Source organism: Saccoglossus kowalevskii, chromosome 5 (assembly GCF_978046115.1).
Source record: "Saccoglossus kowalevskii chromosome 5, keSacKowa6.1, whole genome shotgun sequence".
Classification (NCBI taxonomy): Eukaryota; Metazoa; Hemichordata; class Enteropneusta; family Harrimaniidae; genus Saccoglossus; species Saccoglossus kowalevskii.
This window is the reverse complement of record NC_140645.1, coordinates 24,703,850-24,719,903: the sequence shown is the minus strand read 5'-3', so window position 1 is coordinate 24,719,903 and position 16,054 is coordinate 24,703,850. Positions and strand designations below refer to the sequence as shown.

General features: G+C 36.1%; 1 protein-coding gene and 1 long non-coding RNA gene across 4 annotated transcripts in view; both read right to left on the bottom strand.

Moving 5' to 3' along the window:
- The window catches only part of LOC102801736 (CMP-N-acetylneuraminate-poly-alpha-2,8-sialyltransferase-like), a 256,075-nt gene that overhangs the window by 85,708 nt on the left and 154,313 nt on the right, over positions 1-16,054 (bottom strand). Inside the window, exons 1-2 of one of the 3 annotated variants that reach the window (XR_014929421.1) lie at positions 10,978-11,204; positions 10,136-10,178 (exon numbers count right to left, since the gene is read on the bottom strand). Coding sequence is in view for 1 of the 3 variants with exons in the window: in XM_085499264.1 (XP_085355390.1) it covers positions 12,835-12,848 (14 nt within the window). In the remaining 2 variants the exon portion in view is untranslated. Of the gene's footprint in view, positions 1-10,135; positions 10,179-10,977; positions 11,205-12,834; positions 13,242-16,054 lie in introns of those variants that run through there. The other 2 variants (XM_085499264.1, XR_014929420.1) reach the window with 2 other exon arrangements.
- Positions 11,225-11,916, bottom strand: LOC146745920 (uncharacterized). The gene is made up of 2 exons (XR_014929422.1): positions 11,843-11,916; positions 11,225-11,628 (listed from the first exon to the last, which is right to left on the bottom strand). It is a non-coding gene; the product is annotated as an uncharacterized LOC146745920 (long non-coding RNA).

Genomic DNA, 16,054 nt, shown 5'->3' with positions numbered 1-16,054 from the left:
AATTTCATATCCACTAGTATAATGTGTTCGCAGACAATAATCACGCTCTCGTGGACCTGGTCTGCAGACATAGTAATGGTACTATTATTGCCATTATAATGAAGGCCTATCACCACTACATGTCTACAAAGTAATTACTACACCTACCTGGATATGATAGACCTGTAATAATTTCATAACCACGAGTATAATGTGTTCGCAGACAATAATCACGCTCTCGTGGACCTGGTCTGCAGACATAGTAATGGTACTACTATTGCCAAAATAATGAAGGCCTATCACCACTACATGTCTACAAAGTAATTACTACACCTACCTGGATGTGATAGACCTGTAATAATTTCATAACCACTAGTATAATGTGTTCGCAGACAATAATCACGCTCTCGTGGACCTAGTCTGCAGACATAGTAATGGTACTACTATTGCCATAATAATGAAGGCCTACCACCACTACATGTCTACAAAGTAATTACTACACCTACCTGGATGTGATAGACCTGTAATAATTTCATAACCACTAGTATAATGTGTTCGCAGACAATAATCACGCTCTCGTGGACCTGGTCTGCAGACATAGTAATGGTACTATTATTGCCATTATAATGAAGGCCTATCACCACTACATGTCTACAAAGTAATTACTACACCTACCTGGATATGATAGACCTGTAATAATTTCATAACCACTAGTATAATGTGTTCGCAGACAATAATCACGCTCTCGTGGACCTGGTCTGCAGACATAGTAATGGTACTACTATTGCCAAAATAATGAAAGCCTATCACCACTACATGTCTACAAAGTAATTACTACACCTACCTGGATGTGATAGACCTGTAATAATTTCATAACCACTAGTATAATGTGTTCGCAGACAATAATCACGCTCTCGTGGACCTAGTCTGCAGACATAGTAATGGCACTACTATTGCCATAATAATGAAGGCCTATCACCACTACATGTCTACAAAGTAATTACTACACCTACCTGGATGTGATAGACATGTAATAATTTCATAACCACTAGTATAATGTGTTCGCAGACAATAATCATGCTCTCGTGGACCTAGTCTGCAGACATAGTAATGGTACTACTATTGCCATTATAATGAAGGCCTACCACCACTACATGTCTACAAAGTAATTACTACACCTACATGAATGTGATAGACCTGTAATAATTTCATTATCACTGGTATAATGTGTTCGCAGACAATAATCACGCTCTCGTGGACCTAATCTGCAGACATAGTAATGGTACCACTATTCTCATTATAATGAAGGTCTATCATCACTACAGGTCTACAAAGTAATTACTACACCTACCTGCATATGATAGACCTGTGATAATTTCATAACCACTAGTATAATGTGTTTGCAGACAATAATCACGCTCTCGTGGACCTAGTCTGCAGACATAGTATTGTACCACTATTCCCATTATAATGAAGGCCCACCCACCACTACATGTCTACAAAATAATTACTACACCTACTTGGATGTGATAGACCTGTAATAATTTCATTATCACTGGTATAATATGTTCGCAGACAATAATCACGCTCTCGTGGACCTAGTCTGCAGACATAGTAATGGCACTGCTATTGCCATTATAATGAAGGCCTATCACCACTACATGTCTACAAAGTAATTACTATACCTACCTGGATATGGTAGACCTGTAATAATTTCATAACCACTAGTATAATGTGTTCGCAGACAATAATCACGCTCTCGTGGACCTGGTCTGCAGACATAGTAATGGTACTACTATTGCCAAAATAATGAAGGCCTATCACCACTACATGTCTACAAAGTAATTACTACACCTACCTGGATGTGATAGACCTGTAATAATTTCATAACCAACAATGTGTTCGCAGACAATAATCACGCTCTCGTGGACTTGGTCTGCAGACATAGTAATGGCACTACTATTGCCATAATAATGAAGGCCTATCACCACTACATGTCTACAAAGTAATTTCTACACCTACCTGGATGTGATAGACCTGTAATAATTTCATAACCACTAGTACAATGTGTTCGCAGACAATAATCACACTCTCGTGGACCTAGTCCGCAGACATAGTAATGGCACTACTATTGCCATTATAATGAAGGCCTATCATCACTACATGTCTACAAAGTAATTACTACACCAACCTGGATATGATAGACCTGTAACAATTTTATAACCACTAGTATAATGTGTTCGCAGACAATAATCACGCTCTCGTGGACCTAGTCTGCAGACATAGTAATGGTACCACTATTCCTATTATAATGAAGGCCTACCACCACTACATGTCCACAAAGTAATTACTACACCTACATGAATGTGATAGACCTGTAATAATTTCATTATCACTGGTATAATGTGTTCGCAGACAATAATCACGCTCTCGTGGACCTAATCTGCAGACATAGTAATGGTACCACTATTCTCATTATAATGAAGGTCTATCATCACTACATGTCTACAAAGTAATTACTACACCTACCTGCATATGATAGACCTGTGATAATTTCATAACCACTAGTATAATGTGTTTGCAGACAATAATCACGCTCTCGTGGACCTAGTCTGCAGACATAGTATTGTACCACTATTCCCATTATAATGAAGGCCCACCCACCACTACATGTCTACAAAATAATTACTACACCTACCTGGATGTGATAGACCTGTAATAATTTCATAACCACTATTATAATGTGTTCGCAGACAATAATCACACTCTCGTGGACCTAGTCTGCAGACATAGTAATGGTACCACTATTCCCATTATAATGAAGGCCTATCACCACTACATGTCTACAAAGTAATTACTACACCTACCTGGATATGATAGACCTGTAATAATTTCATAACCACTAGTATAATGTGTTCGCAGACAATAATCACGCTCTCGTGGACCTAGTCTGCAGACATAGTAATGGTACTACTATTGCCATTATAATGAAGGCCTATCACCACTACATGTCTACAAAGTAATTACTACACCTACATGAATGTGATAGACCTGTAATAATTTCATTATCACTGGTATAATGTGTTCGCAGACAATAATCACGCTCTCGTGGACCTAATCTGCAGACATAGTAATGGTACCACTATTCTCATTATAATGAAGGTCTATCATCACTACAGGTCTACAAAGTAATTACTACACCTACCTGCATATGATAGACCTGTGATAATTTCATAACCACTAGTATAATGTGTTTGCAGACAATAATCACGCTCTCGTGGACCTAGTCTGCAGACATAGTATTGTACCACTATTCCCATTATAATGAAGGCCCACCCACCACTACATGTCTACAAAATAATTACTACACCTACTTGGATGTGATAGACCTGTAATAATTTCATTATCACTGGTATAATATGTTCGCAGACAATAATCACGCTCTCGTGGACCTAGTCTGCAGACATAGTAATGGCACTGCTATTGCCATTATAATGAAGGCCTATCACCACTACATGTCTACAAAGTAATTACTATACCTACCTGGATATGGTAGACCTGTAATAATTTCATAACCACTAGTATAATGTGTTCGCAGACAATAATCACGCTCTCGTGGACCTGGTCTGCAGACATAGTAATGGTACTACTATTGCCAAAATAACGAAGGCCTATCACCACTACACGTCTACAAAGTAATTACTACACCTACCTGGATGTGATAGACCTGTAATAATTTCATAACCAACAATGTGTTCGCAGACAATAATCACGCTCTCGTGGACTTGGTCTGCAGACATAGTAATGGCACTACTATTGCCATAATAATGAAGGCCTATCACCACTACATGTCTACAAAGTAATTTCTACACCTACCTGGATGTGATAGACCTGTAATAATTTCATAACCACTAGTACAATGTGTTCGCAGACAATCACACTCTCGTGGACCTAGTCCGCAGACATAGTAATGGCACTACTATTGCCATTATAATGAAGGCCTATCATCACTACATGTCTACAAAGTAATTACTACACCAACCTGGATATGATAGACCTGTAATAATTTCATAACCACTAGTATAATGTGTTCGCAGACAATAATCACGCTCTCGTGGACCTAGTCTGCAGACATAGTAATGGTACCACTATTCCTATTATAATGAAGGCCTACCACCACTACATGTCTACAAAGTAATTACTACACCTACCTGGATGTGATAGACCTGTAATAATTTCATAACCACTAGTATAATGTGTTCGCAGACAATAATCACGCTCTCGTGGACCTAGTCTGCAGACATAGTAATGACACTACTATTGCCATTATAATGAAGGCCTATCATCACTACATGTCTACAAAGTAATTACTACACCTACATGAATGTGATAGACCTGTAATAATTTCATTATCACTGGTATAATGTGTTCGCAGACAATAATCACGCTCTCGTGGACCTAATCTGCAGACATAGTAATGGTACCACTATTCTCATTATAATGAAGGTCTATCATCACTACATGTCTACAAAGTAATTACTACACCTACCTGCATATGATAGACCTGTGATAATTTCATAACCACTAGTATAATGTGTTTGCAGACAATAATCACGCTCTCGTGGACCTAGTCTGCAGACATAGTATTGTACCACTATTCCCATTATAATGAAGGCCCACCCACCACTACATGTCTACAAAATAATTACTACACCTACCTGGATGTGATAGACCTGTAATAATTTCATAACCACTATTATAATGTGTTCGCAGACAATAATCACACTCTCGTGGACCTAGTCTGCAGACATAGTAATGGTACCACTATTCCCATTATAATGAAGGCCTATCACCACTACATGTCTACAAAGTAATTACTACACCTACCTGGATATGATAGACCTGTAATAATTTCATAACCACTAGTATAATGTGTTCGCAGACAATAATCACGCTCTCGTGGACCTAGTCTGCAGACATAGTAATGGTACTACTATTGCCATTATAATGAAGGCCTATCACCACTACATGTCTACAAAGTAATTACTACACCTACATGAATGTGATAGACCTGTAATAATTTCATTATCACTGGTATAATGTGTTCGCAGACAATAATCACGCTCTCGTGGACCTAATCTGCAGACATAGTAATGGTACCACTATTCTCATTATAATGAAGGTCTATCATCACTACATGTCTACAAAGTAATTACTACACCTACCTGCATATGATAGACCTGTAATAATTTCATTATCACTGGTATAATGTATTCGCAGACAATAATCACGCTCTCGTGGACTTGGTCTGCAGACATAGTAATGGCACTACTATTGCCATAATAATGAAGGCCTATCACCACTACATGTCTACAAAGTAATTTCTACACCTACCTGGATGTGATAGACCTGTAATAATTTCATAACCACTAGTACAATGTGTTCGCAGACAATAATCACACTCTCGTGGACCTAGTCCGCAGACATAGTAATGGCACTACTATTGCCATTATAATGAAGGCCTATCATCACTACATGTCTACAAAGTAATTACTACACCAACCTGGATATGATAGACCTGTAATAATTTCATAACCACTAGTATAATGTGTTCGCAGACAATAATCACGCTCTCGTGGACCTAGTCTGCAGACATAGTAATGGTACCACTATTCCTATTATAATGAAGGCCTACCACCACTACATGTCTACAAAGTAATTACTACACCTACCTGGATGTGATAGACCTGTAATAATTTCATAACCACTAGTATAATGTGTTCGCAGACAATAATCACGCTCTCGTGGACCTAGTCTGCAGACATAGTAATGACACTACTATTGCCATTATAATGAAGGCCTATCATCACTACATGTCTACAAAGTAATTACTACACCTACATGAATGTGATAGACCTGTAATAATTTCATTATCACTGGTATAATGTGTTCGCAGACAATAATCACGCTCTCGTGGACCTAATCTGCAGACATAGTAATGGTACCACTATTCTCATTATAATGAAGGTCTATCATCACTACATGTCTACAAAGTAATTACTACACCTACCTGCATATGATAGACTTGTGATAATTTCATAACCACTAGTATAATGTGTTTGCAGACAATAATCACGCTCTCGTGGACCTAGTCTGCAGACATAGTATTGTACCACTATTCCCATTATAATGAAGGCCCACCCACCACTACATGTCTACAAAATAATTACTACACCTACCTGGATGTGATAGACCTGTAATAATTTCATAACCACTATTATAATGTGTTCGCAGTCAATAATCACACTCTCGTGGACCTAGTCTGCAGACATAGTAATGGTACCACTATTCCCATTATAATGAAGGCCTATCACCACTACATGTCTACAAAGTAATTACTACACCTACCTGGATATGATAGACCTGTAATAATTTCATAACCACTAGTATAATGTGTTCGCAGACAATAATCACGCTCTCGTGGACCTAGTCTGCAGACATAGTAATGGTACTACTATTGCCATTATAATGAAGGCCTATCACCACTACATGTCTACAAAGTAATTACTACACCTACATGAATGTGATAGACCTGTAATAATTTCATTATCACTGGTATAATGTGTTCGCAGACAATAATCACGCTCTCGTGGACCTAATCTGCAGACATAGTAATGGTACCACTATTCTCATTATAATGAAGGTCTATCATCACTACATGTCTACAAAGTAATTACTACACCTACCTGCATATGATAGACCTGTAATAATTTCATTATCACTGGTATAATGTGTTCGCAGACAATAATCACGCTCTCGTGGACCTAGTCTGCAGACATAGTAATGGTACCACTATTCTCATTATAATGAAGGCCTATCATCACTACGTGTCTACAAAGTAATTACTACACCTACCTGGATGTGAAAGACCTGTAATAATTTCATAACCACTAGTATAATGTGTTCGCAGACAATAATCACGCTGTCGTGGACGTGGTCTGCAGACATAGTAATGGCACTACTATTGCCATTATAATGAAGGCCTATCATCACTACATGTCTACAAAGTAATTACTACATCTACCTGGATGTGATGGACCTGCAATAATTTCATTATCACTAGTATAATGTGTTCGCAGACAATAATCACGCTCTCGTGGACCTGGTCTGCAGACATAGTAATGGTACTACTATTGCCAAAATAATGAAGGCCTATCACCACTACATGTCTACAAAGTAATTACTACACCTACCTGGATGTGATAGACCTGTAATAATTTCATAACCAACAATGTGTTCGCAGACAATAATCACGCTCTCGTGGACTTGGTCTGCAGACATAGTAATGGCACTACTATTGCCATAATAATGAAGGCCTATCACCACTACATGTCTACAAAATAATTTCTACACCTACCTGGATGTGATAGACCTGTAATAATTTCATAACCACTAGTACAATGTGTTCGCAGACAATAATCACACTCTCGTGGACCTAGTCCGCAGACATAGTAATGGCACTACTATTGCCATTATAATGAAGGCCTATCATCACTACATGTCTACAAAGTAATTACTACACCAACCTGGATATGATAGACCTGTAATAATTTCATAACCACTAGTATAATGTGTTCGCAGACAATAATCACGCTCTCGTGGACCTAGTCTGCAGACATAGTAATGGTACCACTATTCCTATTATAATGAAGGCCTACCACCACTACATGTCTACAAAGTAATTACTACACCTACCTGGATGTGATAGACCTGTAATAATTTCATAACCACTAGTATAATGTGTTCGCAGACAATAATCACGCTCTCGTGGACCTAGTCTGCAGACATAGTAATGACACTACTATTGCCATTATAATGAAGGCCTATCATCACTACATGTCTACAAAGTAATTACTACACCTACATGAATGTGATAGACCTGTAATAATTTCATTATCACTGGTATAATGTGTTCGCAGACAATAATCACGCTCTCGTGGACCTAATCTGCAGACATAGTAATGGTACCACTATTCTCATTATAATGAAGGTCTATCATCACTACATGTCTACAAAGTAATTACTACACCTACCTGCATATGATAGACCTGTGATAATTTCATAACCACTAGTATAATGTGTTTGCAGACAATAATCACGCTCTCGTGGACCTAGTCTGCAGACATAGTATTGTACCACTATTCCCATTATAATGAAGGCCCACCCACCACTACATGTCTACAAAATAATTACTACACCTACCTGGATGTGATAGACCTGTAATAATTTCATAACCACTATTATAATGTGTTCGCAGACAATAATCACACTCTCGTGGACCTAGTCTGCAGACATAGTAATGGTACCACTATTCCCATTATAATGAAGGCCTATCACCACTACATGTCTACAAAGTAATTACTACACCTACCTGGATATGATAGACCTGTAATAATTTCATAACCACTAGTATAATGTGTTCGCAGACAATAATCACGCTCTCGTGGACCTAGTCTGCAGACATAGTAATGGTACTACTATTGCCATTATAATGAAGGCCTATCACCACTACATGTCTACAAAGTAATTACTACACCTACATGAATGTGATAGACCTGTAATAATTTCATTATCACTGGTATAATGTGTTCGCAGACAATAATCACGCTCTCGTGGACCTAATCTGCAGACATAGTAATGGTACCACTATTCTCATTATAATGAAGGTCTATCATCACTACATGTCTACAAAGTAATTACTACACCTACCTGCATATGATAGACCTGTAATAATTTCATTATCACTGGTATAATGTGTTCGCAGACAATAATCACGCTCTCGTGGACCTAGTCTGCAGACATAGTAATGGTACCACTATTCTCATTATAATGAAGGCCTATCATCACTACGTGTCTACAAAGTAATTACTACACCTACCTGGATGTGAAAGACCTGTAATAATTTCATAACCACTAGTATAATGTGTTCGCAGACAATAATCACGCTGTCGTGGACGTGGTCTGCAGACATAGTAATGGCACTACTATTGCCATTATAATGAAGGCCTATCATCACTACATGTCTACAAAGTAATTACTACATCTACCTGGATGTGATGGACCTGCAATAATTTCATTATCACTAGTATAATGTGTTCGCAGACAATAATCACGCTCTCGTGGACCTAGTCCGCATACATAGTAATGGCACTACTATTGCCATTATAATGAAGGCCTATCATCACTACATGTCTACAAAGTAATTACTACACCAACCTGGATATGATAGACTTGTAATAATTTCATAACCACTAGTATAATGTGTTCGCAGACAATAATCACGCTCTCGTGGACCTAGTCTGCAGACATAGTAATGGTACCACTATTCCTATTATAATGAAGGCCTACCACCACTACATGTCTACAAAGTAATTACTACACCTACCTGGATGTGATAGACCTGTAATAATTTTATAACCACTAGTATAATGTGTTCGCAGACAATAATCACGCTTTCGTGGACCTAGTCTGCAGACATAGTAATGGCACTACTATTGCCATTATAATGAAGGCCTATCATCACTACATGTCTACAAAGTAACTACTACATCTACCTGGATGAGATAGACCTGTAATAATTTCATAACCACAAGTATAATGTGTTCGCAGACAATAATCACGCTCTCGTGGACCTAGTCTGCAGACATAGTAATGGTACTACTATTGCCATTATAATGAAGGCCTATCACCACTACATGTCTACAAAGTACATGTAATTACTACACCTACCTGGATATGATAGACCTGTAATAATTTCATAACCACTAGTATAATGTGTTCGCAGACAATAATCACGCTCTCGTGGACCTAGTCTGCAGACATAGTAATGGTACCACTATTGCCATTATAATGAAGGCCTATCACCACTACATGTCTACAAAGTAATGTGGCCCACTCAAAAGGCTAAAAACACCTTTAGCTTTATCAACTGTGAAGACAGTAAAGGTTGGAAGAGCTAACATGTTGTCTTTGGAATGTTTCCTGGTAATGTGTGTGTTCAAGTTCTTTCTCAACATTACCATACCTTAAGTGGGACATTCAGACTGTAGAGGTGACAACATCTTTGATACTTTATTTTTTCTGATGGCGTCATCACTTTTTGCAATGGGTAACTTTCTTTTTCGAGTTTCTAATAGAACCTGCAAAAAATGAATAAGGTTGCCTCAGAGTTTATTTTGTTTAATTTAATAAATAATACAAATTATGTGACAGACATACCGAACATTCAATAATAGGAACATCCCGACTCCGCCTCACCATTACAAAATTATTTGCAGCAACATTTACATTTTTCAGAATACTGTAGTTTTCAAATATCCTAAACATTCTGTAAATAATAGCTATCATGTTAACCTTCTTTACATTTGTTATCGTTGAAGTTATGAATATGATCTCTATGATTTTGTCAAAAATTAAGAGTTTTTATAAAATAGATCAAAATTGACAACTCTAGATTTTAAAAGTGAATATAATATTCTACACTCAATACGGCTAAAAATATTCAGAGATTTAATTACAACATAAAGGATTAAGAATCAAGGATGACATAGAATTACCCATGTCACATACAAATTCTACTTTATGAGCATAACATATCTGTGGACAGTGGGGTGCCAGAACAGATGGCCTACCTACAAGGTCTTTGCAACAATGACTCATTCCATTGCTGTTTAAATAGATGTATTAACTTTATACAAAATAGTACTATTTAGACAACAGATAATTTAAATGTATGTGTACACACTATTTTGAACATCAGTAAAAATGTGTATTTCATGTGTGTAGTGGCATGCCAATTTAAATTTCTGTAACTATTGTTAATTATTAATTGAGTGAAGTAAAATATAAAAATCAACAAAATGGATAAGGCACAGACAATCTCCTATTGCATAGTCAAGGCATACCACTGGTGAAGAAATAGAAGATCATTTTAATTACCGTCAGCATCATCTGATGTTCTCACTTTCTTTCCAATTTGAAATCTTTCAATTTCACTGCTCTGTACATTTAAATCACCACAACTACAACCATCAAGATGTACACTCAACTTGGAACATTATGAAAATGTTTGTCAGCACAATGGACAATGCCAATGACGAGGAGTCTTCATTTTTGCAATGAAGCACTTGCACAAAATACAAGCAATACCTACAGAATTAACACAACCAAGATAATTTATTTTCAAACATGGGTGCAGACGCCAGATTAAATTCAAACTTCCAAGATACTCCTTCAATTAATGATTTTTTTTTCTATAAATATCCCACACACGAGAAGCAACAAAGTCAATTTACAAACGATTTAAAAAGATCCTTTAAATTAAGAAAATACATAGCAATTTGCACCATATGCAACCCCTTACTGAAGTAGCAAGACTAATTATTAGTCTGAAGCGAATAAAAGTTACACTTGCCTTGAAACTCGAGTCTTGAACAGTACACACTGTTCAAATGTTTTTTCAGTAAATATTTGTCAGTTTTATGACCACACAGTGCCATTTTTTACATGAGCAATGTTCATCATCATTGCATCGATGTAATTTTGTCAGTAGATCATCCAGGCTTGTGACAACACTTGGTACACTGGCATCTACATTTATGGAAAGAATTTATTAAATTAATTTAACTTGCTAAAAGTCCAGTCTATTCATTGGCGCTAACTCAGACAACGTGCAATGGCGGTCACGGTAAATGTCAGAAGCGAGAGCTACGTTTTACAAGTGTCTAGTCCCTGTGCATATTATAAAAATGTTGGGTAATAGCTAATACACGAATTGAAACAGTTTCAGTTTTCATATACTCACCGCGCACATTTCCAGCGTGATTCACTTCCTTTGGTAACGCCATGTCAGGACAGCTGCATTACGACGCCATCATATGGCAAATACTTATGACGCGAAGATATGTGGGCGCGTCGTTGTATATCAAACAACCAATCAGACAACTATGCGTGCAAGATTGACTGATCGCGCTGTGGTGGACCTCTCTCTCGTGGACCCGCTGTCTCGTAGCAGGTCTGCAACCACAGCTATATGAGACTGAGGGTAGGTATTTGTGTTATAGATAATATTGAAAAGCTTATGTAATGCATCTACAAAATAATGTTGGCCATATTTTAACATTTCGTTACAAATTTCATCCTCGGCAGTGGATTTATTATTTTTAAGTAAGTTAATGGCTTTCCTTATTTCATTTTTAACAATTGGCGAGTAAATAGCACACCTTGGATGTTTAGATGTATGTTTGTGACCTCGATGAATGACCTTTGCAAATCGTTGGTGTATAAAGGCCTACCAAATTCTCTCATGAAATCAATAACATTTCAAGAATAGACGACAAACTATACGAAGAATCACCAACACTCGAGCGGATACATGGGTACACACTCAAACGTCCCAATTCCGTAGTTCCTATAATATTATTATATTATATTATTTTAGGGCGGACATTGCATTTTCACCGCCTGGCATATCATTGCGATGGAAACAAAGGTGAAAACAAACAATCCCTAAGTGTACTGTTGGATAGTCATAGGCGGGAGTTTGTGAGACTTTCCTGAGCAGTGTAACTAGATTACCCCAACATGTGCAACATGTATATATGTGGTTGTTAGGAGTACTTCAAAGTTGAGTTTGTGCCGTTTTCTCGATTTAAGCCGTTTTCAGTGGCTCCCCGACCGCTGTTTCACGGCAGCTTGCACAAATCCCATTGTATAACATGGTAAGTACAACAATGCACGTCATGGCGCCATTAGAGCAACGTAACGTGACCTGTCCTAGAATAGTGAAAGTCTCACCTTTTCAAGTTCATAGTCTCCTCTTGTATCCCTGCGTGAACACTACTGCCACGTGGAATAGTCAGTCAGTTCAAAGTAAACCCAAAGTTTTTTAAACTATGGTACGTAATCTAACACGTGACAGGATACACCAAGAAACCAATAACGCCAACTTCGAGGTCTCGTAATACATGTAGTGTATTTTTTCAGCGTCGACGCTATCTCGCGAGATTTTGCAAATTTTGTTTTCTAGTGCCAATATCTCATCCGAAAAGAGCAATGTGTGGACGACACCACCTCATTACCAAGTCAACAACGTCTGTTCTCGGCATTGCGTTGGAATTTCTCTAATACATGCCTACGTTACAGGTCATGTGACATGCCTGGTAACGCGTCCGTCATCCTTGTTGGGGGAATCGTACGCGTAACAACATGGACCACTCTTAACCTTGGAGCTCTAGTACCACGAGTTACGCAGTGGCGGCGGCACCGGGCGGTCGCCCCCGATAAAATAAGGTGAAACACTCATCTGTATTTGTCACTAAAACCCACCACAAATTTGCTCCCCAAAATGCAGGAAACATGCACCCCGCCCCTCCAAGCATAGCACAGTATAACAACAAATATTTGAAATTTTACAACAAATACGGGATTAATATAATCTTTATTTTAGAAGGAGTTGTTTTATTTTGTTTTGCCATTATTATTCTGTTTTCGTAGATTAGTTTATTTTTATTACTTCCTTATTAGTGTATTAATACTGAATACTTTTACTATTATCTGTAACCATTGCCACTCCCCCCGGGGAGTGAGTAAGTGTTAATAAATAAATAAATAAATAAATATTGCAACAATACTTTATTTGTTTCTGTTTTTAGTCTGCAGCATTTGAATTTCAAATATATTTCATTTCTGAAATCAAACTCTTCTAAATTGTAAAACATAATATTTACACTGCGACCGAACTCATTAATATTCATTGCTAATTAATATTCATATTTGTTTCTGTTTTTAGTCTGCAGCATTTGAATTTCAAATATATTTCATTTCTGAAATCAAACTCTTCTAAATTGTAAAACATAATATTTACACTGCGACCGAACTCATTAATATTCATTGCTAATTGATATTCATATTTGTTTCTGTTTTAGTTTGCAGCATTTGCATTTCGAATATATTTCATTTTTGAATTCAAACTCTTCTAAATTGTAAAACATAATGTTTACACTGCGACCGAACTCAATTATATTCATTGCTAATTAATATTCATATTTGGTTCTGTTTTTAGTCTGCAGCATTTGCATTTCGAATATATTTCATTTTTGAATTCAAACTCTTCTAAATTGTAAAACATAATGTTTACACTGCGACCGAACTCATTAATATTCATTGCTAATTAATATTCATATTTGTTTCTGTTTTAGTCTGCAGCATTTGCATTTCGAATATATTTCATTTTTAATTCAAACTCTTCTAAATTGTAAAACACAATGTTTACACTGCGACCGAACTCAATAATATTCATTGCTAATTAATATTCATATTTGTTTCTGTTTTAGTCTGCAGCATTTGCATTTCGAATATATTTCATTTTTGAAGTCAAACTCTTCTAAATTGTAAAACATAATGTTTACACTGCGACCGAACTCAATAATATTCATTGCTAATTAATATTCATATTTGGTTCTGTTTTTAGTCTGCAGCATTTGCATTTCGAATATATTTCATTTTTGAATTCAAACTCTTCTAAATTGTAAAACATAATGTTTACACTGCGACCGAACTCAATAATATTCATTGCTAATTAATATTCATATTTGGTTCTGTTTTTAGTTTGCAGCATTTGCATTTCGAATATATTTTATTTTTGAATTCAAACTCTTCTAAATTGTAAAACATAATGTTTACACTGCGACCGAACTCATTAATATTCATTGCTAATTGATATTCATATTTGTTTCTGTTTTAGTTTGCAGCATTTGCATTTCGAATATATTTCATTTTTGAATTCAAACTCTTCTAAATTGTAAAACATAATGTTTACACTGCGACCGAACTCAATTATATTCATTGCTAATTAATATTCATATTTGGTTCTGTTTTTAGTCTGCAGCATTTGCATTTCGAATATATTTCATTTTTGAATTCAAACTCTTCTAAATTGTAAAACATAATGTTTACACTGCGACCGAACTCATTAATATTCATTGCTAATTAATATTCATATTTGTTTCTGTTTTAGTCTGCAGCATTTGCATTTCGAATATATTTCATTTTTAATTCAAACTCTTCTAAATTGTAAAACACAATGTTTACACTGCGACCGAACTCAATAATATTCATTGCTAATTAATATTCATATTTGTTTCTGTTTTAGTCTGCAGCATTTGCATTTCGAATATATTTCATTTTTGAAGTCAAACTCTTCTAAATTGTAAAACATAATGTTTACACTGCGACCGAACTCAATAATATTCATTGCTAATTAATATTCATATTTGGTTCTGTTTTTAGTCTGCAGCATTTGCATTTCGAATATATTTCATTTTTGAATTCAAACTCTTCTAAATTGTAAAACATAATGTTTACACTGCGACCGAACTCAATAATATTCATTGCTAATTAATATTCATATTTGGTTCTGTTTTTAGTTTGCAGCATTTGCATTTCGAATATATTTTATTTTTGAATTCAAACTCTTCTAAATTGTAAAACATAATGTTTACACTGCGACCGAACTCATTAATATTCATTGCTAATTAATATTCATATTTGTTTCTGTTTTAGTCTGCAGCATTTGCATTTCGAATATATTTCATTTTTAGTTCAAACTCTTCTAAATTGTAAAACATAATGTTTACACTGCGACCGAACTCAATAATATTCATTGCTAATTAATATTCATATTTGGTTCTGTTTTTAGTCTGCAGCATTTGCATTTCGAATATATTTCATTTTTGAATTCAAACTCTTCTAAATTGTAAAACATAATGTTTACACTGCGACCGAACTCAATAATATTCATTGCTAATTAATATTCATATTTGGTTCTGTTTTTAGTCTGCAGCATTTGCATTTCGAATATATTTCATTTTTGAATTCAAACTCTTCTAAATTGTAAAACATAATGTTTGCACTGCGACCGAACTCATTAATATTCATGCTAATTAATATTCATATTTCTTATTAATATTCATGACCGACCGGCACTCCCGTTGGGCTGGCGAGATCTCTGGTTATA